Genomic DNA, 23,537 nt, shown 5'->3' with positions numbered 1-23,537 from the left:
CTTTACCTTTACTAAGGCTTCAGGAAAAAAACCTTTCTTCTCTGCATGCCTTTTCTCCAGTTTCATTGGTCTACGTCTTGTTCTTTCTTCTTTTAGCTATCCCTCGAAATGAGTGTCTTTCAAGTCTCATATATTGAAATCCTTGCCATTGCCCAGAAAGTAAACAGAAGTAGTTATGCATATATTCAGCATGCCATAGGAAAGTATGTGTGTGCATGTGTGTGCGTTGTATATGTGTGTTCATGCATTGATTCAACAAACATTAACTGAGCATCTACAATGTGCCAAGTTTTCTAACCCCTGGGAATAGATGAGTGAATAGGTAGAGTCCTTGCTCTCAAGGAATTTACAGTGTTTTGGGAGAAATCAAAGACAAAGAAATGATGAATTCCCAGCCACAGAGATAATCAGGGGTGTCAGGGGAGTCTTTGGAGTGAGCCTCTCCCAGCCCAGGGGAAATTCCAGAAGACTTTCAGAAGAAAGTCAAGACTAGGGTACATTCCAGAGGATCTCACTCCAAAGGAGTGAGAAGAATGGTGGCGAGATGTCTATTTTAGCAGAGCCATAAATATGTGGCTAGGTCAACACAGAGAGAAAAGTAGCCTTTCAGAAAACTCCAAGTGTTTCCTTAACACATGCTGCTGTGAGACTAAAGGGCAGGGCAAGTGATAAAGGAAATTTCCACTAACCACTTACAAGACCCAAATGCCCCCCCACCCCACCTCCAAGAAGAACTGAGGATGTAAAATCTTCCCTGTGATGCAATTTCTTGCCTTCCCTCCTTTGGGTGAAATCTTGGACCAGTTCCAGACTTTTTCCAGAAACTTTCAGGTAATAACAAGTCCTGGAGTCAGTTTTAGTCATAAGAGAGATCCATTTCAGTAACTGAGATACCAAGTCCTGTCCAAGAGTCAACACTGTGAACTTCATTTAGCGCGTTTTCCCTCTCTTCAGTAGTGGCTGTGGTGGGTACTCACAGCGGGAGATGAGGGTGTGGTTTGCAGTTTTGAGATTTGTTTCTTTCTCCTCATCCCTGCTGGCCTTACTGTGGACCCCAGCATTGAAGAATGGAGAAGTGGATTAGTTTGCCCCAATCTGGCCGTGGTACATGCTCAGGGCTGACCCTTACCAGGGCACTGTTAAGTATACCTCAGATTGGCGACCTGAGCACATCTAATTGCACCCTCCCAGCCGTGGGCAAATCTGTCCCAAGGTCGGCAATTGCCTCTTCTTTTTCAGTCGAACACTCCTCCTTACCCCCACCACTTCCTTCCTAGAAACTCTCCTGGATGGGATTTAAAAACGGCTCCTGGTCAGGGCTTCCCCTTGAGTGGCAGGTCTGGTCAGCGCCACACAGCAAACATACTGGCTCGACTCCCTTTCCATAGCGGCACAGCCAGCCCCCATGGAAACCAAATCTTTCTCTGCCTGACAGCCTCAGCCTCAGTCTCCACTTCTTCCCCTGGGGTCAGATATCAAAACACTGTGCCTGGAAAAATTCAAGGGACAGATCCATCAGCATTCTTTGTGGCCATTCTTCAGTATGAGTTTATGGGGGACACACTCCTCTTTCTCAGCAAGGAATACCAAAATTACCTCGCCACTTCAAGACATTTCTTCAGAAAAGTCTTTTTTCTTTTCCAGAATTCCAACATTTTTAGTCCGTTCATACCAGTGCTGAACTAAGGTTCACAAAATTGGTATTAATGCCTGCCTTCTTTGTAAGTCAAGTTCCTTACTTTAAAAGATAGGAGAAATTTCCCATCTATTTTTCTTTCTTGGCTTGTTAAATCACAAAGAAAACAAAACAAGAAACCTTTTTAAATATCTTGTTATGCATGACATGTATATAAGAAGCTTCAGCTTTATCTTGGTAAGGGAGGGACTGTTAAATGTAATAGTCTTGAGTGTGTTAACAAGGGCATGAACCCTGATCCAACAGGCATATTCTTGATGCTCTCTGTTACTTCCCCCACCCCGATCCCTCCCAGCAACCACCCCTAAGAGGAAAGGATGAGTTTCTGGTTGTCAGCTCCCCAAATGCTGCCCCCAAATAAGGGACAGTGTTAATGAAATCAAATTAGACTGGGATAAGGAAGGGAAGTGGAGACTCGGACACAGCATGCCACAGTCTGAGCCTCCAGCATATCACCTTCCTTTCTTCTCTTTATTACCTTCAGCTCAGTTGGGTCAGGCCCATGATTCATCTACAGCTGGGGTGAAAGTACAGAAATAGGTTGGGGTTTAGGTGAAGTGAGGAAGTGGTGGGCATACTTTGGACCTTCAGATCCTTCATACTCTTGTCACAGCTACCTCATCTGGCCCCTATATGTTCTCTGGATGTACCTTCTCTGTCAAATCACATTTCATGTCCCTTTCTAGGAACCAAGGAATAAAGAAAGCTGCCCCAGGCACTGCCCTTCGGGGAAGAGAGACAGTGGCCTGGCATGGCTGACAGCACCACCACCTTTGTGTCTGTGCTTCTTCCTCCATCTGTCCAGGAGCCTCCCTTTTTGGGCCTCTGCCATCAAATCACATTTCCCTGCACTACTTTTTTTCCTGCTCCATCTTTAGTTTTCTTCTTCTATGTTGCTATCTTTTTTTGGCCATCATATCTTTACATTGTCTTTCTAGACATCTGAAAAAAATTGACTTCTCTGTCTTCCTATTTCCTTCTTCCTAGTTTGTCTGTTTGCCTCTTAGTTTGTTCATTTAATATCATTTTTAGACAGAAAGGGATGATTGGAGCCTGAATGGCCAAAGGGACTGAGGACAAAGCTCTGATTTTTTATCTTGCCCAAATTCCTATCCTAAGGGGTCTGGGGAGTCATGCCCTATAAGCCATAAATCTCATCAGATGGGTTTTATTTGACCCTGTGTGTCGTGACTTACTTTCCAGTTTGACTCTGGCATAACAAGGAAGAAAATCAAAGTATTTTAGCCCAAAATATATTTTCTTGCTATACCTTGAAATTGTCCTGCAAAGTCTCTTGTGGGAAAAAATCCACATTCTATAGAGAATCCCCTTTCCCCTTTGTTTTCCTTCCTTTCTTTCTAGATCCAGGAGATAATCAACTAAGAGCCAGGCACCCTTTTAGGTCTGATAAAAAAGCATTTTACAATCTGCTCTCTGTCTCTGAAGTCTGCTATCTGCACGATTCCTCTGCACAATAAAACTTGGGTCTGCACAATCCTTTACCTTAACCTAACATTCCTTTCCATTGATCCCAGGTCTTCAGATAAACTCAACCAATTGTCAACCAGAAAATATTTAAATTTACTTACAGCCTAGAAGCCCCTGCTTTGAGTTGTCCCAACTTTCTGAACCAAACCAATGTCTTTCTTAAATGTATTTGATTGATGTGTCATGCCTCCCTAAAAATATATAAAACCCAGCTGTACCCCGACCACCTTGGACACATGTTCTTAGGATCTCCTGAGGGCTGTGTCATGGGCCATGGTCACTCCTATTTGGCTCAGAATAAATCTCTTCAACTATTTTATGGAGTTTGGCCATTTTTGTCAACAGGGCAATGTGAGAATAGAAGGAAAGGGACAGGGCACCATTTTGCCACCCTAGAGGCAACTGGTTCAACCAGGATCACCCTGCCTTTGAAAAACATGTGGAAATCTCATTTTCCCACTTTCTCAGATGCCCCAGCCTCTGCTTCTCCCACTGCCATCACTTGCCATGAGAAGAATGACATCTAAAGGGGAGTTCCCTGTTCATCATCCTGACCATCTGGCTCTTTCTTCTCCACCTGGGAATAGAAAGAAGTTATCCACTGTCACCTTCTTGAACTCCACTGTGATTTGCAATTCTCGTAGGATGACTCCTTAAGGGACACTCTGCTCCCTGACTGACTCCAGCCTCCTTTCCCGCAGTCCACTCCTCCCTACTCAAAAGTGACATTCTCAGAGGGGGAAAACAAATTCTCAATTGAATTTGAGTTCTCAACACCACCAGGAGTTCAATATAAGATAAAGCTCAATAAATATTTGCCAAGTAAAGTGATTTTCATCAATGAGTTTAGATAAAGAGTTCTCAAGTGTTTTCATGTATCTATTAAGTAAGTCAGCGGAGAGTCAAGTAAAGCATGAAGGAAGGATAAGAAAACCTGAAGACAAAGGAGAGAGACAAGTAGATAAGCACTGGGACCGGTGGGTTTTTTTAGGACATGAACCCTAAAGCTGGAGCAGTTTCTCTGAAAAGTCTGAGACTGCTGTGGGTTTTCTACAACTCTGTGCCTGCACTGCTCTGGGCCCTACAAAGGAACGTGTCTCCTGCAATAAACTCATCAAGACCAATTCCAGGTCCCAGCTGAAGGAAAATCTGGGCCTAGCTTTTACACTTGGTTCAAGAGCTTTGACCTGAATTATGATGAGACCATTTTTCTAGCAGTGCAGATTTTTTTGTGGTTCCCCTCTCTCTCACCCATATCTTGTCATGAAGAAACCTGGTTCAGGCTACAGTTGAAGTCCTCTGAAGTTGAGTTTGCCCTCAAACAGTAGTTTAGTAAAATTCCTGAGAAAGCAGATATCCTCGTGTGATTTACTCAGTAGATGTTTACTGAAATGGGAAGAAGGTTGTATTCTAGGCCTTATGGTGGATGACAGCAAAGCAAACATAACAAGCTTCTACTGTGAAGAGCTCTTCTTTGTGGCCATTGTATCAAGGCTAAAAAGTCAAGGAGAAACAGTCCCCAGCACTTCAGTGCTCTTGTTTTGAAGACTTGGTGAATATAGCAAAGCAGCTTCTAACTTCACCTGTCTCCCGTCCCTCCTGCTGCCACTGGAAGAGGTTCTGTTGGGATGAGCACAGAGGCTTGGCTCTCCACTCCAGAGCACAGGATTAGGACCTCACACCAAGCCAAAGGCCAGTGATTGCAAATGAAGCAAGCACCTCATTCCCTCACTGTACTAAGGTGAGACAAGTTCCTGAGTTCAAGAGCACTTCACTGGATGGTGTCTAGTGGATACTAGACACCTCCTCCTGCCCTAAGTAGGGCAACGGGCAATGATGGGGACCTAGACCTTGGGTAGCATCCAAACCCATCTGCAGAAGCATCAGCTCTGAGTTAGAATAACTTATTTCAAAAGCTGAAGAGAGAAATTTTCTGGGAATATTTCAGTGGCCCCAAGCAATCTAATTTCATCCAACCACATTTTTTACTCCTTTGCTTCCATGTGTACCAGGAACCTGCCTAGGAGTGGGGTTTGTGATGACTGTGGGGCACATTTCCAGCCTTTTGCGTATCTTTCTGGCCTCCACACCAAAGGCCAGAACCCCTTCTCTCTTCCCTGTATCTTTCAATGCTTCCCTCATTTACCTTTTCTTTGCATTCCCTCATCTGGCTCCTTTCTGAGTGCTTTCCTCTATGGTTTTGTCTTTCTGCAGGAGCTGTGAATGTGTGGAGAGAAGCATGAGCATGCTAGGGACAGATGGTGCGCTCACCGGGACAGAATATTATAGCTAGAGTCCCGCTTCTGCCCTTTGCCCTCTCTGAATCCCTCCAGGTCTGTGACATGGACACCTCTGTTCCTGCCTTCTGCTGGCATTCTCTATCTGTTGCTTGCCCCCAGTCTCCTTATCACTGCTCTGCACTCTGGATTTTCTCCTAGGGGAAGCAACCAGTTCTTTTGTTATTTTTCTGCTGCTGTCACTCTTTGTTATTTTATTTCTATGTCTTGTTCTTTGAATGTATCTCTTTGTATCTTTCTATATAGCTATCTCTCTCCCTACCTAACAGATTCTCTTTCCCTAGTGGGGCCATTGTGGCTCATCCATTTGACTTTTTCTTTCATAGGAAGAACAGGACCCTGGGATGGCTATGGCGGGGTTAGAAAGCAGGGGTGGGGTTGGACATCAGTGAGCAGCTTCCGGGCTGGGGGACCTTGTGCCCTGGAGGTGGTGTTTCACTCCTTGGGTCCCTTCTGGTCTTGCCTTTTCCTTGATCACCCTTTTTTCACTTTTCCAGTAGCCACCATTTGGTTTGGACATGAAACCAAACCTTCCGACACTCACCCCACGGGCTGTCTGTCTGCTTCTAGCTGGGAACTCTGATAATGAGGTTTCCCTCTCCAACTGTGGACCCCATTATTAGAAACACAGTCAGAAAGGCTGACTCAGTCAGGGGAGTATCTACTCTGTCAGAAAGTTCCTTCCCAGGAACTTCTCAAGCCCAACCCCAGCCACTCACAGACTAGAGGCTTCAAGGATTTTTTCCATTTGCCATCTAAGAAATTGACTCCCTATGTTAGCTTACAAACTGAACTTCACCTCTAATTGTCTTGGAAGCTACTAGACGCGATTTTACAAGATTGCTTTTAGAGGAAAAAACACGGTTTCTCATTCATTTTTGAATACCCAAGACTTATTAGAGTATGTGCCTCGCACTTGAGCTTCCATAGGTGTGTTTTGAATAACATTAAAATAGTAATGTCCAGTTCCTAAGGTGCTTTATGGGTATGAGTGACAATGATATCCAAGAGTCCCAGGGGCAGAAATGGTAAAGAATCCAGGATATAAAGGTCTGGACAAGAGTAGGGAGAGAAGAGGAATATAAATCCATGAGTTCTAGAAGGAATTGCATATTAGCTTGTCAGGTAAGGCATAGCTTCAGTGTGTCAGAACATCTGCAATGGAAGAATTCTAATAGATCCCAGGCAAGTGGAAGTCAGTGAGTTAGTGGTGGCAGGAATTCCCAGACCAGGCTTTCCCAAGCAGGTGTAGCCAAAACTACAGATCAAGACAAGTCCCATGAGACCTTAATGAAAAAAATAAAAGGTACATATTAAATTTATGGATTAAAAAAAATTATTGTGAAAAAGAATAGAGTCCACAAACGCTCGCTTCAAAATAGGCATTCTCATTTGCAACACAAAGTCCCATTAGTAAAGAGATGTGGGTTTCCCAGGAAACTCAGGGCTCAGTATGAGTAAAGTCTCCTGACACAAGAATCAGTCCAAAGAAGTTGACTGGGAATGAATTGGGAGTGATCAAAGCCAAGAACCAGGAAGATGGGGAGTAATCCCAAGTAAAGTGAATAATGAAATAAAAGGGTGATGACTGGTTCAGACCACCAGAGCAAGGCACTCTTATTGTTTTCAGAGATGGAGTCTTGCTCTGTCACCCAGTTTGGAGTGCAGTGGCGCAATCTCAGCTCACTGTAACCTCCACCTCCCAGGTTCAGGCAATTCTCCTGCCTCAGCCTCCCGAGTAGCTGGGACTATAGGCACACACTGCCATGCCTCTATCTATCTATCTATCTATCTATCTATCTATCTATCTATCTATCTACCTACCTACCTACCTACCTATCATCTATTTTATTTTTCATATTTTAATAGAGACAGGGTTTCACCATGCTGCCCAGTCTGGTATTGAACTCCTGAGCTCAAGCAATCAGCCCACCTTCGCCTCCCAAATGCTAGGCAAAGCATTCTTAACAGCCTAATTTTGCTTTGTCTTTCTAAAAGAAGCTCTACTAATAGGTCGTTTGATAATTTCCTATAGCGTAAAAATGAGGTTATGCTCAAGCTTTTGTTGGAAAGTCATTCTTCCTCCTACCTTGGGGCATGCAGCTCACCCTACTTCCTATATGGATATACATCCCTTCCAGGAGTGAAAAAAAAACTCAAAGTTTGACCCTAATTGTTATTGCTCTTCCTGGGGACAGTAGGGCCCCTTTAGTTTTGGGAGTGCCTATTTTGAAGGGAGAGTTTGTGGGCTTGGGTCAATCTAATAATTTTCTCTTCAATGCTGAATCTGGGATATGGCCTGGCTTAGAACCAGGTAAGGATGAAGACTTCAAGGGAACAGCCCAGAGGATGGAAGCCTAGTAGCTGGCCTCACAAGGACTTGAATTCCTTTAACCACTAGCCACTCCCCTAACTATAGCCCTCTTTATCTGCCCCACGCCCTTGCCTCCAACCTACACACACATTCCAAAGTGCGAGCTGTCAGAGGGCTAACCAGGAGCAAGCCCTAGCGCCTCCCTTTGGCAAAATGCCCTCTTTTCCTTTCCTCTCCTCTTAGGCAGCCTTATCAAGGCTCATTCTACATGGAGTTCCTCTCCCTCAGAAACTTATGCTGAGGATCAGAAGGGGGAACAGGCAAGTCAGACAGTGATTTGTTTCGAAGTGCCTCTGACCATCGTGGTCTTTCATTTCCATCACAGTTCTCTTTCCAGAGCAAGACTGGACCAAGGTATGCATTCCTGGACAAAGGTTCCTGGATCCCCATGTCCTTGACCCAACTCTGATGCCCCAGACCCCACATCCCCCTTCTCTTCCCTACTCTCCCCTCCCTTCCCCTCCTGTCCTTTCCCTTTCCCTCGCCTCCCCTGCACTCCATGCCTGTTTTCTTCAGGACTCTGCTGCTCTCTGCTCTTGCTTACTTTGCCTTGCTGCAGGACATCCTGGATATCCTGCAAGAGCAGGAAGCAGAATTCGTCTGTGTTGGTCTATGTTAAAAATTTTAATTGTCTACAGCATGACAAAATAGGTACCATGAAGAAAGAAAGGCCTATGGACATTCCAGGGAGAGCAAAGCAAAAGCAACCTCTTTCACCTGATCTATTGCTTGAGTTCAACCTCATTAGACAGATTGTTCTCATTGCTGCCTTCCTTCTTTCTTGGAAGGCTCCACAAACAGGAAAGGGATGGTCCACAAGGCACAAATTCCTGACCCATCATTTCCCTTCTCTTGGTTTTCTAGTCTCCACCTGGAAATAGCAAAGAGTTCCTGATCCAAGCACTGTATTTCAGTCACCCAAGACCACAATCTTGGAAACTTCTGCCCCCCCTGGGGAGTGAGAGCCTGTTTCATTGTCATGTGCTACTCTGAGGACAGGCCAAATATCTCCAAATGCATTTCCATTAAAGACATTGCCAGGCCTTGCAGTCTTTTACTATGGCTGCCTTGATGACTCTAGGGTTCTCTCCTAGGCATCAGGGCATGGGGACATTATATTGCATTTAACATGGGGCCACAGGATTGCACACTTGATTGTCTGTATGCCCCCTTCACATTGGGAGCTTACTGAAAGCAGAAGGTTCTCACAGGGCAAGGATGCAGATCCTTCTCTAACTTAGCAAATTCATCAATGGGATGTGTGGGCTATCCTAGAGGAGTAAGTCTCTTGAAGTTAGTTGGAGTCAAAGGGCACTGATGAAGGAAAAGCCTATCAGAACCAGACTAGTCCCGGGCCCTAGACTATAGGTTAGGGTATCTTGGTTATTTAATTATTGTGATTTGGACATTCTTGATAAGTCTTCTGCTTCTCTGAATTCCTATTTGCAGGCGTAGTTTGTTCTCCTTCTAAGAGAGTTCTGCCTGGGACCCGCTTAGAAGGTTTCTTGAGGCTGCCTGGGCTTTGGAAGGGAATAAAGTGATAAACATTCTGGGCTGGGCTTTCGCAGAAGTCAGGAAATCACCTGACCATGAATAACCACCCACTGTCTGAAAAGTAGTCAGCCCCTGACCCTGGTTTTTTTTCATTTTGTTAAGAAATGTCCACTACTAAGCTTAAACTTTCTTTGGGGAAGAAACTCATCCACATGCCTTCGCCTTTCTGCTTTTGAGAAAGTTTAAAGCTCTTTGGAAAGGAGAGACCAGATAGGAGGAGGAAGGACTAAGGGCAGAAGGTGGGGGACTTCCCAAACAAGCACAGAACTGTCCACCAGGCCCATTCAGGCTAGAAGTGAGCTATGACCAAAACTGTCCAGAGCCTGCAGGGCAGAGCTGTGGGTCCCTGGCTGCTGAGGGGTAGCTAATGAGTGCAGCAGCAGGAATTGGGTCTCTAAAGGCTGAGCACTTGTCTCAGGTACCCTGTGTGCCGCCACCGCCCTCCATCTGCATATTTCCTCCAAAAAGAATCCCTACAGATGGGGCCAAGGATCAGCTAACCTGGTGACTTTGGGAATTGCTTGACTCAGAGGATAGTAGCAGTGTCATGCCCAGCCAGGTCTCTGCTCTCTCGCTTCTTTCTCTCTTCTCTTCAGTCTTCTTAGTTAATTTGGGCCCTACACCTGGCCAGAAGGTAGCAAGATAATTGGTAGCCACGGAGATGAGCCACTCTAGATAAGGCAAGTAACCTGTATCTCTGAATCACAGAGAATACTGGTGGTTCTGTCTCAGGAGAGACCTGTCTATCCCTTGTCCTTCCCTCCACTGAAAATCTCTAATGACTCAATTTCTGTCTTTCAAACCATGAAATTTAGAGGAATCTGACTCTTCCCCTGGAAGACAGCCAACCAAAGGCTCACTATGCCCAACGATTTCATATTTTGGTCTCTGTACTTCTCTCTTCTTCCCCTATAGCTATGGCTCTCTGCCCCTCTGGGTGCCTTGTTTCCACTTTTACTGTCTCTAATTTTGTCTCTGATCATATCTTCCCCACTACTGTTTTTGTTCTCTCTTTCTCAGGGGGTTTTATCTCCCCCTGTCTCTGTCCACAAATATAACCCCAGAACCTCTGTCTCTGTCTCTCCAAGGTCCCGAGGTCTCTAGGCATTTGAGTTAGATGAAAATGCCCTCCTTTGGCATTCCTTCTTTGTAAAGAATGTGTTGGGGCTCCACAAAGAGTGAGAGCAGAGGAGGGTTCTGACCCCACGTCACTCCTATCCATCCTCAAAGCTGAAGGGAGGACACCTTCTCTCCTCCCCATGCTATATCTAGAAAATTGCAATGAAACACACGCATTACAGAATTTACCATTTAATCATTCCCCAAACCTGGCTTTCTAATCACAAGGAAGCAACATGTGAATGATACCCTTGAATGATACCGTAGCCTCACCCCCGCTCCTCTTGGCCCCCTTCAGGATCCCCCGAGACTCCCATTGGCCATCATCTGGGCTGTCCCATCTTCTTAAGAGCAGCCCACCACCCTCTGCCCTTCAACTGGGAACACAAAAGGAGGCAGCTTCCAGACACAAGCCCAGCCCCTACAGCACTGACCTCCCCAAAACCTGGATCCTGGGGCCTTCCCTGCTCCGCCTCCCCTAGTCCTGTGCTGGTCACAGGAAGCATCTGATGCTTGTTCCTGATAAGCCCATATGACACCATCAGAACCCTTAAGAGATGGAGTTTCCAGAATTTCAGGGCACTCTCCACATTGGACATGTAGCCCTGAAGATTTCTCCTGGTCCTTAAAATGCCAGTATGGCATAAAGGCAGACAATGAGATTTGACATCCCCAAAATCTGGATCATGGGGGCTTCCCTGCTCCTTCTCCCCTAGTCCTGTGCTCGTTTGAGGAAACCTCTGAACCTTGTCCACCCAAAGTAGTGTCTCCTGTAAGACCATGAGACCTTGATGGGCAGAGGCCTGCTCACTCCTTGCCACCCCTAAAATATTTTCTAATTGAAGCTGTTTTCTAGTAACATTTTAGCTACCTTTACAATCTAAAGTTATTTTAGTTCCCTGTGAGGTACAATAGAAGAGATAGGCTATGAGGGCTTGATATCTGAAGTCTAAGGAAGGCCCCAGCGAGCATCACCAATACCCCCTCCCCATGAGGACCATATCTTTCCTCAGGATGCAGTGAGCTACTTAAAGTTAGGGACTATGTGCCACTCTCTCGTATCAAGGCCTAGTTAATAGCTGTTCGTATTTTATGTCTCGTATCAAGGCCAAGTTAATAGCTCTTCAGTGGACAATACATCAGTGAATGGAGACATGACTGTGGAGAGTGGTGGAATGAGAAAGGAAAAGAAAGCAGGCCGGCTTTGTTTGTTTTGGTGCCATGTACTCAGGCAAGTCATGAGTGGCAACTTCTGTGAGACTTTGGCTTGGGGTCCAAGACGACCTGAAAGTGGCAGGTCACTCACGGGTCAAATACTCAAAGCAGCTGATCCAGAGCAAGCCACCTTGGGAGCCAAGCTGAAGAGCAGCCCTCAGCCTAACCTCGTGGAGCAGACTACTGCTGCTTGCTTCTTGAACTGAACTGTGATTTGACCATTTTTCAGGCACCCAGATCTCATCCTGAGACTCCCGTTTTTACAACCACAACTGCTGCAGGGGAGCTTGTACCATCTCTCAGCTCTGGTCTCTTTGATGGGCCCCTTCATAGGCAGAGCTCTCTGGGCAAGAGCAGTTGGGGAGCCTCACTCCACTTGAGGGGTCCTCTGGGTCCAGGACCAACCCTTCTCCCTATCCGTGGGGTCTAGGGGTGCAGAGAGGGCCGTGTGGTGGCACTGACTCTCAATGGCAGGGCTTCCCAGGGACTGGCTTCGGGTGCATATCATGCAACTGCTTATCCATGTAGTTTCTGGGCACAGAGCAGCCCAGTCCCTCCCCAGACAAAGGGCCACTCCTTTCCCAGCCTGCCTGCCTAGGGCTGAGCTAGGGTCCCTTGTATCCTCCACAAAACTGAGTTTCCCAGGGCTGCCTGGGAAACTGGCTTCCTCTCAGTGGGAAACAGACTGTAGTTAAGATGCAGATCTTTCTGAAAGAAAAAATAAAAAAGGTATGGGGCTGCGAGCATCTTCTCCTCAGAGTCAGCTGTGCCTGGTCAGGCAGGGCAGCTGCTGGAGGGATTCCTTTAACGGTAGGGGGAAGCTCCAAGAACCCTTCCCAGAGACACCTGGATAGGGCTGGAAGGTGGGAGAGAGGCTCAAAATCACATGCCCTGTTGCCCGTATGGGTTTGGGACTGGCCCAGGACAAGGGCCAGTTGTCATGCACTCCTTGTAAACTAGGGATGAGCTTTGCCCCAAGGGAGGTGGGCAGCTGGGGCACCCTCAGCCCGTGGCTTCTTGACTTGGCCACTTCTGTTTCTCTTCATCTGCATTCTATCCCCAAGAGAGGCATGTTCCCAGAGTTAGGGGCAGAAGGACGAAGCACAGACCATATCCCTGAAGCCTTCAGGCTCAATCCTCTTTGGGCGAGGTCCAGCCAGTCACCTCTTCCTGTGCTGTTAGCCTTGTCCTGACCTCACTCTGACTCTGGTTTCCTATGGGATACTCTCTTCTTCCTCTCCTCTCCTTCCTTCTTTTTTGACACCATGAGGTTTTTCATCCTGACTCTTTGCTCTGCCCTTGCTGTGCTCTTTCTCTTTCTTCAGATATAATCTCAGCATTTACTTTTCTGTTTCTGCCCATTTGTCTCTCCTGAGTTGGGAGTCCTGTGGATATTTCAGACTTATCAAATAGCCCTCTGTTTGGATGCACTCCCCAGCAGTGATAGCCCAATACAGGGGCAGCAGGGAGTAGGCAGGCTGTCACTCCAGCTGAGTCATCTTCCTCCTTTCTCCTCCTCAGGCCAGGCTTTCTGGTGGCGAGGAAGCACCACCTTGGTGATACTCCAGTGTCACTCCACCTGTTCGTGGCCCCTTCCAGGAACCCCCTTCCCCTGCCAGCCAAGACTGCATTGACCATCATCTGGGCTGTCCCCATCTTCTTGGGACCCATCCTGGACCTCTGCTCTTCAACTGGGGATGCCAAAGAGGCAGCTTCCAGTCACAAGCCCAGTCCCTGTAGCACTGACATCCCCCAAATCTAGATCCTGGGGGCTTCCCTGCTCCCCCTCCCCGAGTCCTGTGCTGGTCTGAGGAAACCTCTGAACCATGTCCTTTATAAGTCCATAAGGCCATCAGAACCCCTTCAAACCTGAGGTCTCCAGCATTTGGGGGCATTTTCAATGGCTGTCTTTGAGACCCCTCCCGCTGTATCCTAACCCACCAAGTAGTTTTCTTTTCCCTGATATCGGTGCTGCTCAAGGGAAGCACTCCAATTAATACGTGTGAGTATGTTTTGATTTTAGACTCTAAATTCCCGAATGGGCAAAGAACTTTCTGGTTTCCAACTTCCTATCTGCCTGGTGAGAAGCAACAAATATTGACTCCCCTGGAGGATTTTTTGATGTTAACTTCCTCCCAGTAGCTGTATTTACCCATGAGAGCAGGGACTAAGGGATGTGTCTACCTGAGCCATCCGCCTGCATCCTATATTTCTCTCTTCATTCTCAGCATGTCAGTCTGCCCTTTCTCACTACCCAGGAAGGTACTTGAATGCAGGAACTTAGTCTCATTCATTTTTATATCCCCTCTGCCCAGCAAAGCTCAACAAATATTTGATAAAGCAATGAGCTTACAGATGGGTGAATTCCTGAACAAATATCAAAGGAGAGTGGCAATAGGGAAATGCAAAGGGAAGTGAGTGGTGTCCTGGACAGGACACCACCCCTGCCAGGATGCCTGGCAGTTGGGTCTATTGAACTTTGATTTACCTAGAAAGGTTTTAATGGACCTTCCCCACAAAATCCTTTTCTGTTGGCTCTCTACATGTGTGAGCATGATCCAACAGCAACACCACAGTTAGATGCTCCAGAGCCCTGCCTGAAGAGAAATCCTACATCCATCACCTCCTGCTTAGTAGGGGAGCGGGCAGCTGCTGGAGGGATTCCTTTAACGGTAGGGGGAAGCTCCAAGAACCCTTCCCAGAGACACCTGGATAGGGCTGGAAGGTGGGAGAGAGGCTCAAAATCACATGCCCTGTTGCCCGTATGGGCTTGGGACTGGCCCAGGACAAGGGCCAGTTGTCATGCACTCCTTGTAAACTAGGGATGAGCTTTGCCCCAAGGGAGGTGGGCAGCTGGGGCACCCTCAGCCCGTGGCTTCTTGACTTGGCCACTTCTGTTTCTCTTCATCTGCATTCTATCCCCAAGAGAGGCATGTCCCCAGAGTTAGGGGCAGAAGGACGAAGCACAGACCATATCCCTGAAGCCTTCAGGCTCAATCCTCTTTGGGCGAGGTCCAGCCAGTCACCTCTTCCTGTGCTGTTAGCCTTGTCCTGACCTCACTCTGACTCTGGTTTCCTATGGGACACTCTCTTCTTCCTCTCCTCTCCTTCCTTCTTTTTTGACACCATGAGGTTTTTCATCCTGACTCTTTGCTCTGCTCTTGCTGTGCTCTTTCTCTTTCTTCAGATATAATCTCAGCATTTACTTTTCTGTTTCTGCCCATTTGTCTCTCCTGAGTTGGGAGTCCTGTGGATATTTCAGACTTATCAAATAGCCCTCTGTTTGGATGCACTCCCCAGCAGTGATAGCCCAATACAGGGGCAGCAGGGAGTAGGCAGGCTGTCACTCCAGCTGAGTCATCTTCCTCCTTTCTCCTCCTCAGGCCAGGCTTTCTGGTGGCGAGGAAGCACCACCTTGGTGATACTCCAGTGTCACTCCACCTGTTCGTGGCCCCTTCCAGGAACCCCCTTCCCCTGCCAGCCAAGACTGCATTGACCATCATCTGGGCTGTCCCCATCTTCTTGGGACCCATCCTGGACCTCTGCTCTTCAACTGGGGATGCCAAAGAGGCAGCTTCCAGTCACAAGCCCAGTCCCTGTAGCACTGACATCCCCCAAATCTAGATCCTGGGGGCTTCCCTGCTCCCCCTCCCCGAGTCCTGTGCTGGTCTGAGGAAACCTCTGAACCATGTCCTTTATAAGTCCATAAGGCCATCAGAACCCCTTCAAACCTGAGGTCTCCAGCATTTGGGGGCATTTTCAATGGCTGTCTTTGAGACCCCTCCCGCTGTATCCTAACCCACCAAGTAGTTTTCTTTTCCCTGATATCGGTGCTGCTCAAGGGAAGCACTCCAATTAATACGTGTGAGTATGTTTTGATTTTAGACTCTAAATTCCCGAATGGGCAAAGAACTTTCTGGTTTCCAACTTCCTATCTGCCTGGTGAGAAGCAACAAATATTGACTCCCCTGGAGGATTTTTTGATGTTAACTTCCTCCCAGTAGCTGTATTTACCCATGAGAGCAGGGACTAAGGGATGTGTCTACCTGAGCCATCCGCCTGCATCCTATATTTCTCTCTTCATTCTCAGCATGTCAGTCTGCCCTTTCTCACTACCCAGGAAGGTACTTGAATGCAGGAACTTAGTCTCATTCATTTTTATATCCCCTCTGCCCAGCAAAGCTCAACAAATATTTGATAAAGCAATGAGCTTACAGATGGGTGAATTCCTGAACAAATATCAAAGGAGAGTGGCAATAGGGAAATGCAAAGGGAAGTGAGTGGTGTGGTGTCCTGTCCAGGACACCACCCCTGCCAGGATGCCTGGCAGTTGGGTCTATTGAACTTTGATTTACCTAGAAAGGTTTTAATGGACCTTCCCCACAAAATCCTTTTCTGTTGGCTCTCTACATGTGTGAGCATGATCCAACAGCAACACCACAGTTAGATGCTCCAGAGCCCTGCCTGAAGAGAAATCCTACATCCATCACCTCCTGCTTAGTAGGGGAGCACTGAGCAATTTTGGGAGCCATTTATTTCCTTCCGTGGGATCACACTTCTTCCCCAGATGTCTGATTCTGGTTTTCATCTGCAGCAATGGCCTTCATCTCCCAGGGCACTGGGACTTGAGATAGCAGAGTTGGCCAGCAGGAGGACTATGTGAGGGCTTCTCTGGGTCCAAAGTGAGTTTCCCCACCCCCTGGGATTGGAGGAAGGAAAAGTGGAGGTGCTCCTGCTAGGGTTTTGAGAGCAGCCTCATGGGGGCTTTTGTGAGGGGGGCATGCCTTGGCATCCCCCTCTCCTGGCTATTCTGTGCTGTACCCACTAGGCTTCAAGCAGCCTCCCCAGAGGAGGCAGGCCAGTCTCCACCTGGGAGCCGTTTCTGAGTCTCCCTCACACCTGAGCTTCCCTGGACAGGAGACCTCAGCTAGAGGAGTCCGGGAAGACCTCAAGCCTGTCCCTTTCCCCTAGGCTAAGGTACTAGATGCTCAGCCCTCCACCATTATGGGGGTGTTTCCCGGCCATTCAGCTGATCACTCTTAAGCTATCATTTCTCTCTGGAAAGGATGCCCAAACCCCATCCCTCTACTCAACCTTCCTGGATTCTATTCCCTTGTTTCTGGGGCAAGGCTTTTGGAAGGGTTGGAGGGAGAGGGGATGAGGGGACAGGAGAAGGACACTTTGAGCTTTCTGCCCTCCTCCTGTCCTGCCTTAGCTGGCCCTCTTCAGTTCCTGTCTCCTGCCTCTGACTGGAATGGGAAGAAAATGTCTTGCACGTCCCAGGTCCACCCTCCAACACTGGCTGGTCCAGTAGGCTGTTTCTTCTGCACTTTGGCCCTGGTTCCTGATTCTACCTTCCCCAGGTCTCTATCGTTCCACCCTTAGCTTCCTTTTCCTTGCCACCCAATTCTTCTTGGCTTCCCGTCACTTCCCCTCTCTTTTACCTCCCTGCCGCTATCTTGCCAAAGGCTCTCTCCTGTCTGTGGTTCTACTTGATCTCTGCAATTTTTTCCTTCCCTCCATTCACCCTGGACCTTTTGCCCTCGTGATTTTTCCTTTCCTCCTGTGTATTTGTCTCTTGATGACCCATTTTCCTTTCAGAGAAACTGAAGCTCAGATAGGTCAGGGGTAATGGCCTACATGGGAGAGTAGGACTTAGTAGACAAGGCCTTGCATCCTTGCGGCCCTGCCTTCTGTCTCGTCCCTCTTCCTTTTTGTCTTGGTCAGCCGCTCAAAGGCTCCAGTTCTGCGTCCAGCAGGGGAGCCCCTTGGAGGGTTCCAGAGTCCACCACTGCACACCCATCACCTTCACCCACTGCCTTGCTGTAGCAAACCTGCAGCCACTCTGTATATTGTATATGTATATTTATCTATCTGTATATAGATACACAATTTTAAGAACCTACTAAAGGAGGAAGCCTCACTGCTATGCAGCCTGACAGGTTATCAAGTGGGTCTCTTTGAATCCCTTTTCATTTCTAGGAGAGTTAGGAACCATGAGGTGTCCCCCCTGCAGACCCCAGAGCTGCTGCCTTCCCCAGGTGTGCAGGAAGTTTGTAGGAGACTGGGACCCTTGGCTGCCCAAGCTGCCTCCCCTCCCCCAGCCGCCCAGTGGCAGTTGCGTCCGTTGGGGCTTCCGGGGCAGCCCACAGGGTTCCAAGCATGTGCTAGCAGTTGCTTTTTAGAGCACCCACTTCACTTCTCCCATGTAGTTCCTGAGTGCAGGACTCTCCTGAAGAAGGGGCTTCTAAATGGCCAGCCCATGCATCTTGTTCAGACCAGGCTGCTCCATCCCTGCTAAGCCCAGGGATCCACTTGTGTGTCTTTCTGGGATCATTGTCTTTCGTGGCAGCCTGGGCCTCAGGGAAGGAAGGGCACGAGGAGCAGCCCTGGCTGGGATGTCAGGGGCCTAGGAAAATTCCTGCCTCTACCAAGAAATTGCCCCCTCTTTTCAGAGGCTGCCTTGTCCTAGATATCTGAAGTCCCGCCTTTGCAGTTTCCAACTCCAGATGTAGGTCTGGCTCCTATTAAGCTACAATTTCTTTGTGGGAAGACAGTCATGAAATTGCGGCATTCCTAAGTCTCTTAATGTGAATTGTCAGAGCCCCTTCAGACCAGTGACTGGGGCCGGGCATGAGAGGCAGGTGGTAAGGGCAAGAAGAGCAGCCCCTGTGCGCTTGGGCAGGCTGGAAGGGTTGGAGATAGGAGCTGAAAACACCCCAGATTTCCCAAATGGGCTTGAAGAGATCCCAGCCCTGAGGTGCCTCCCACTCAAGTCAGAGATGAATTTTTCCCAAAATCCAAGTCTGTGAGGCTGGGTCACAAGCCTCTCACTCAATGTGGGCTCCTGATGCTGACGGGGCGCCCTGACATCCCTGTGTTCTCTCCTGCAGAACCTCGTCGTGACATTTCCCAGAAGCCATGACATGTCCCTGCAGCTGGAGGCCTTTCAAGCGTGGCCCAGGAGGCCTCAAAGGCCTGATGCAGCCTGCAAAGGAAGGTAAGTAGGTGGCAGGGCTGAATCTGTGCCTCAAAAGCCAACACTCCAGTTACTTGACTTCCTCCCTTCTCCATTTCCTGAACCTGGATGGGTGCTGCCAGGGATGAGACGGAGGACCCCATTCATTTGTTAGGAGATCCAGAGTTCAGCCTCTCCAGTGCCTTGGCTGCCCTCTTCTTCACTCCCAAGTGCTGCTCGTGCATACTTACTCATTGCTCCCTTTCCCTGAGACGGTGCCTATTCTCCTTTAAGAAGTATAAACCGGAGGAGCCTCTTTGGTGATAGCTGCCCACTACTGAGCCTCCTCCCTTCCTGCAGCCTCTGCCCTCTCCAAGCTCACTCTGGCCTTTCTTATCCTAGGTAGCCTCCTGTCCTTTGTCTCTATTTTTGCCTTTGATCACAGCTTCTCTCCTGTTGTCCCTTTGGAATGGCAGCATCATTCTGCAGCTTCTCGGTCAGCATGGGTTACAGGTTTGTGACGACAATGATGCATGCTGTCCCCATAGTGGCTCGATGGGCCTTGGACAATCACTCATGTACCCAAATGTGTTCTCCAGATAATCTTTCCTCTGTGTATACAAAGAGAGAACGTTTAGGGAGCACTGTTCTCCTCGCCCATTCTCTCTGTTTTCCTCTCCGTCATCTGAGATGTCTTTCTCTATGTGCCATTCTGCCTCTAATTATCCTCTTTTTCTTTGTTTACAGAGAAGAGCTGTTCTCACGGAAGGATCCAAAGGGCTCAAAGGCGAAGGGTGCCATCTGCTTCTCCGCTGATTCAGAAGATAAAGAGAAGTGTCCTGTTTCATCCATATTGCTGGTCCTGATTTTTCAATAGTGTCCCTTACCCTGAAGCTCTTCCATTGGCCATCATGGGGTTAGCCAACAGCCCAGGAAACTGGTCTCTTTTCCTTTCCCCTTACTACCTGGAACTCAACTGGAAAGGGCAATCAGATGACTCTATATCAGGCCCCACCACCTGGTCTTTGAGGTTTCTGTCCTACCAGTGCCACAGCTCCCTCTTCCACTTCTGAGCTACCTCCAAAAAAGGCCACCCTCAGCAGCCTAGTTATGCTCATCCTGGAATGCTGTATTCTGGATGTCTACTCAAGGCCAAACCCCAATATTGCCTTTTTTCCCCTATTCAAGGCCAAGGCTAAGCTCTCTTCATTGTCTCCATTTCTCTTTCTCTAGAGCTCCTAGAGGGCCAGACACTGTTTCTCATATATTTCTGGATCCTTGGAGCTTAGCTCAGAGCTTGGCATACATGCCCAGTGTGAACTTTTCTGAATAAAATAATTTCAAATGCTGTATACAAGATAACTTTCTTTTTTCTGAAATATATAGAGCTAAAAGCAGCTGAAAGTAAGCTTGGGGGCCATCCTCGTGTGCTCAGGGAGTAAAGTGAGGGAGATGAGGGCCGTGAGACAGGCATGCATGTGTTCAGAAGGGGATTTAAGGACCAGTGTGCCTACTGAGGCAGAGTTAAGAATCAGCACACACAATGCTGACCTCGAGGGCACTTCATCAATTTCAGATTCAGGGACTGTTATAGATCTTGAAGCAACCTATCATGGATGGTAGTTGTTGCAAAAACACTGGAAAAAGACAAATTTCATCAGACTGTGGTCAAAAAGGAATTTCTCTGCCTAGGTAAGACTCTAGGAATTGTTGTGCGAATAGAACTGAGATTTGAAAGATTTATCAACCTACTGTCTCTATGCACCTTTATGCTATACTATTCCATTTCCATTTTGCTCAGAGAGAAATATGGGCTAGGTTTCTAGTTACAGATTCAAAAGCAAATATCTTAAAAGCTATTTCTGAATCTCCAACTGCACAAGTTTCCAGGTAAGATTAAAAATGAGTGAATTAACTTTTGCAGTCAAAAATTCTGTGTGTCTGTGTGCTGGTGCACGGACATGCACACAAGTGTGGGATTTAAGCTTGTATGTGCCAGTATGCTGGATTCAATGCACTCTACACAACTGTGGCCACAATGTTGCTACCTCTGTTGCCTCTCCTACTAGAGATTCTTCACAATGGTGATGGCTAAACAGAGTACGATGCTGAAAAAGCTGCGAACATCAAGACCATGGAAAGAAAAAAAGAACATAGAGATCGATGAGCAGTGACTGACATGGAGGTCCACTGAGGGCTGTGGAGTCAGTGTCTTCCATATCTCCGTATCTTCCCTGTTGTATCCCTCTTCCCTATTCTCACTGCCAGTGTTTGGACTGGGACTATCTATCGGCTCTTCTGGAGCCTTCTAAACCTACTCCCCCATCACCCTCCACACTTTCCCCAGATTGGCCTTTCTAGAACTTGCATATGACCAAATGCCTTACAAGCTGCAAGGCACCTGGGACTCTACACTGCTCCTGCTCACTGCTATGCCAGTCCTTATTTTGTCTCCTAATTATCCTTCAGGTCCAGCTCAAGTCTTCCCTTTCTTGTAGGAATGATTAGTTTTATGTATCAATTGGGCTAGACTGTATTACCTACTTATTCAATTGAACGTGGATCTACATGTTGCCAAGAGGGTATTTTGCAGATGTGTTTAATGCTTACAGTAAGTTGAACTTTGATAAAGATGATCTTGGATAATCTAGGAGGACTTCATCCAATTGAGATAGAGTAGAGATGGGGCTTGTTTCAGCTCATCACCACTAGAGCATTCTTCTATGTATTCCCACTGATCACAAAACCCACATGACTACCTCACTGCTAAGAATTTCAGGAACTGGCCTTAGGAGATAACCAAGGTTGTGGAGTGTCCCACCTTTGGAAAGAATGCTGAACAATTGATTGACAGCCTTGTTGTTGCTGGTCAGACCACCAAGTAGCCCAATATTTAAGTTAACCATAATTACCAGATAATGCCAACTTGCATACTGTACCCCCCAACCCCCACTGACTTTGCCCAGTCCAGCCTACACACCCCACCCCTGATGTCAGTTCCCATGCTTGCTTAATAAGAAAGTTCAACTGGCACTTTTCAGAGAGTTGAGGGAATTCTCCCTCTGTCTCTCTTTGCTGCCCTCCTTATGTCCGGGCATCAGCTCTAATAATCTCAAAAAAATAAGTCATTTAGGAGTTATATATACCAAGTGTTGATGAATCCAGATGATGCTTTTTCTAGTTTTGCAAATGACAGTATATCAATTAGGTTTTCCAGAAAATACAGAACCAGTAAGGTAGATAAATGATAGATAGGGTGATGGATATATTGGATAGATAAATAGATAGATAGATAGATAGATAGATAGATAGATAGATAGATAGATAGATAATAGACAGATGATAGATGGGGTTTTATTTCAAAGAATTGGCTTACACAGTTGTGGGGTTTGGCTGGGTAAATCTTAAAATTGTGGGACAGGCCAACAGGCTAAAATCTCCAGGCAGGATCCGATGTTGAAGAATTGGGGTAGAATTTCTCTTTCTTCCAAAAATTCTCATTTTTGCTCTTAAGGCCATTCAGCTGAATGTGTTCCTAATCAGGGGTTCTTGGACTCTCAGTGCAATATCACACTCTCTACATCATACGCTCTAAATTAATATTTGCAATGATGGCAGAGCAAGCATGGATTTTGTGGGTCTTAGTCTACAAAGTCGGGGTATCGGAAGTATCACATTATTTTCTTTCCACTTCCCTCTGCGCATCTCTGCACTAGAAAGGCAGGACATTTTGTCTCAGTCACAACAGAAGTCGTCCCCTTCTCAGAGGTGTGCAAGGACTTCTGGATCTCAAGGAGCCCTAAAGTATTGAAAAGACCCCTCCGGCCATTTGTCTCAGGAGATTGGCATAGTTTCTCCAATGCTTATATTCCAACACACATGACTCCATGGTCAGTGGCCTTGGATGCAGAAGTGCTGCTGACTTTGTGTCATGTCTGGGGCTGTCTCTGTGCCCTGGGGTCCAGACTCACTGGTGAACCACACAACTTGCCCTCTCTGTGGGCTCCTCACCTCTACCAACACCAAACTGGCTCCACCTTGCATGCAGGGTCCACTGACATTTTCTGCTTAATTGTCTAGGTGGAGTTTCTTTCTCATTTAAACCAGTTAAGATAATCCTTTTCTTTCCTTTTCTGGAACAAGGAAGCATCATCTCTTTTAGAAATTTAAGCTTAAGCTTTTACAAAAGTCAAAAGAGCTACTGATTTTAAGTAGGTCGCTGCAACAATCCCTGCAGCAAGAAACCCCAAAGAACCTGAAAGATCAAACACAGATTGCTTAATAAACTGTGGCGATATACATGATTATTCATCCATCTTCCCACTAAAACATCCATAAGACATTTTAGAAAAATAGCTATAAAGATGGTAGTGAGATCACGTGAACTTTTCTCTCTACGTATTTGTCCATATTTTATACATGTTTTATAATAAACATATTGTTTTGGTAATGTAAGAAACTATCAAAAGAAGAATACAGTCAGAGGTCAAAAGAAAAATGCAGTCAGAGGTCAAAAGAAAGTGGTAGAGTCCGAAGACTCAGGACCAAATTCCAGCTTTGCTACTTACTTGCTTGATGACTTTTAAATCTCAGTTTGCTGAACTGTTAAAGTGAGATAATACCAAACTTTTGTTTATTGAATCAAATCAGCCAATGTGTATCAAGTTCTTGGTGTATCCCAGTACCTAGTATATCTTTAGTACATAGTCACAGCTCTTATCCCTGCTGGACTGTGAGTTTGAGGGCAGGACTGGGTCTCTTTTCTCCTCTATCTTCATCATGGAAGATAGTCAAAAGTTATTCGTTATAAGAATGAACGAATGAAGAATTTATTTA

At 46.9% G+C, this 23,537-nt stretch overlaps 1 protein-coding gene across 2 annotated transcripts; it reads left to right on the top strand.

Annotated features, from left to right (window-relative positions):
- Window positions 1–17,877: 17,877 nt before the first annotated feature.
- Window positions 17,878–20,057, top strand: SPATA8 (spermatogenesis associated 8). 2 transcript variants are annotated; one of them, XM_011969815.1, is made up of 3 exons: window positions 17,878–17,997; window positions 18,637–18,743; window positions 19,449–20,057. In XM_011969815.1, exons 2-3 carry the CDS (start codon window positions 18,665–18,667, stop codon window positions 19,565–19,567), a joined length of 198 nt encoding a protein of 65 aa, XP_011825205.1. In that variant the 5' UTR covers window positions 17,878–17,997; window positions 18,637–18,664; the 3' UTR covers window positions 19,568–20,057. The 2 variants fall into 2 exon arrangements, with proteins under 2 accessions (XP_011825205.1, XP_011825206.1); XM_011969816.1 differs by having other exon boundaries at window positions 17,878–18,060.
- The last annotated feature ends 3,480 nt before the right edge of the window (window positions 20,058–23,537 follow it).

Source organism: Mandrillus leucophaeus, unplaced genomic scaffold (genome assembly GCF_000951045.1).
Source record: "Mandrillus leucophaeus isolate KB7577 unplaced genomic scaffold, Mleu.le_1.0 Scaffold91, whole genome shotgun sequence".
NCBI classification, from domain to species: domain Eukaryota; kingdom Metazoa; phylum Chordata; class Mammalia; order Primates; family Cercopithecidae; genus Mandrillus; species Mandrillus leucophaeus.
The sequence above is the reverse complement of the archived record's forward strand: the minus strand, read 5'-3'. Positions and strand labels throughout refer to the sequence as shown.

Coding starts and splice junctions, on each gene's coding strand:
- SPATA8 (XM_011969815.1), top strand. CDS start 18,665: ATGACATGTCCCTGCAGCTGGAGGCCTTTCAAGCGTGGCCCAGGAGGC. Junction 18,744..19,448: donor GATGCAGCCTGCAAAGGAAG/GTAAGTAGGTGG, acceptor CTTTGTTTACAG/AGAAGAGCTGTTCTCACGGA.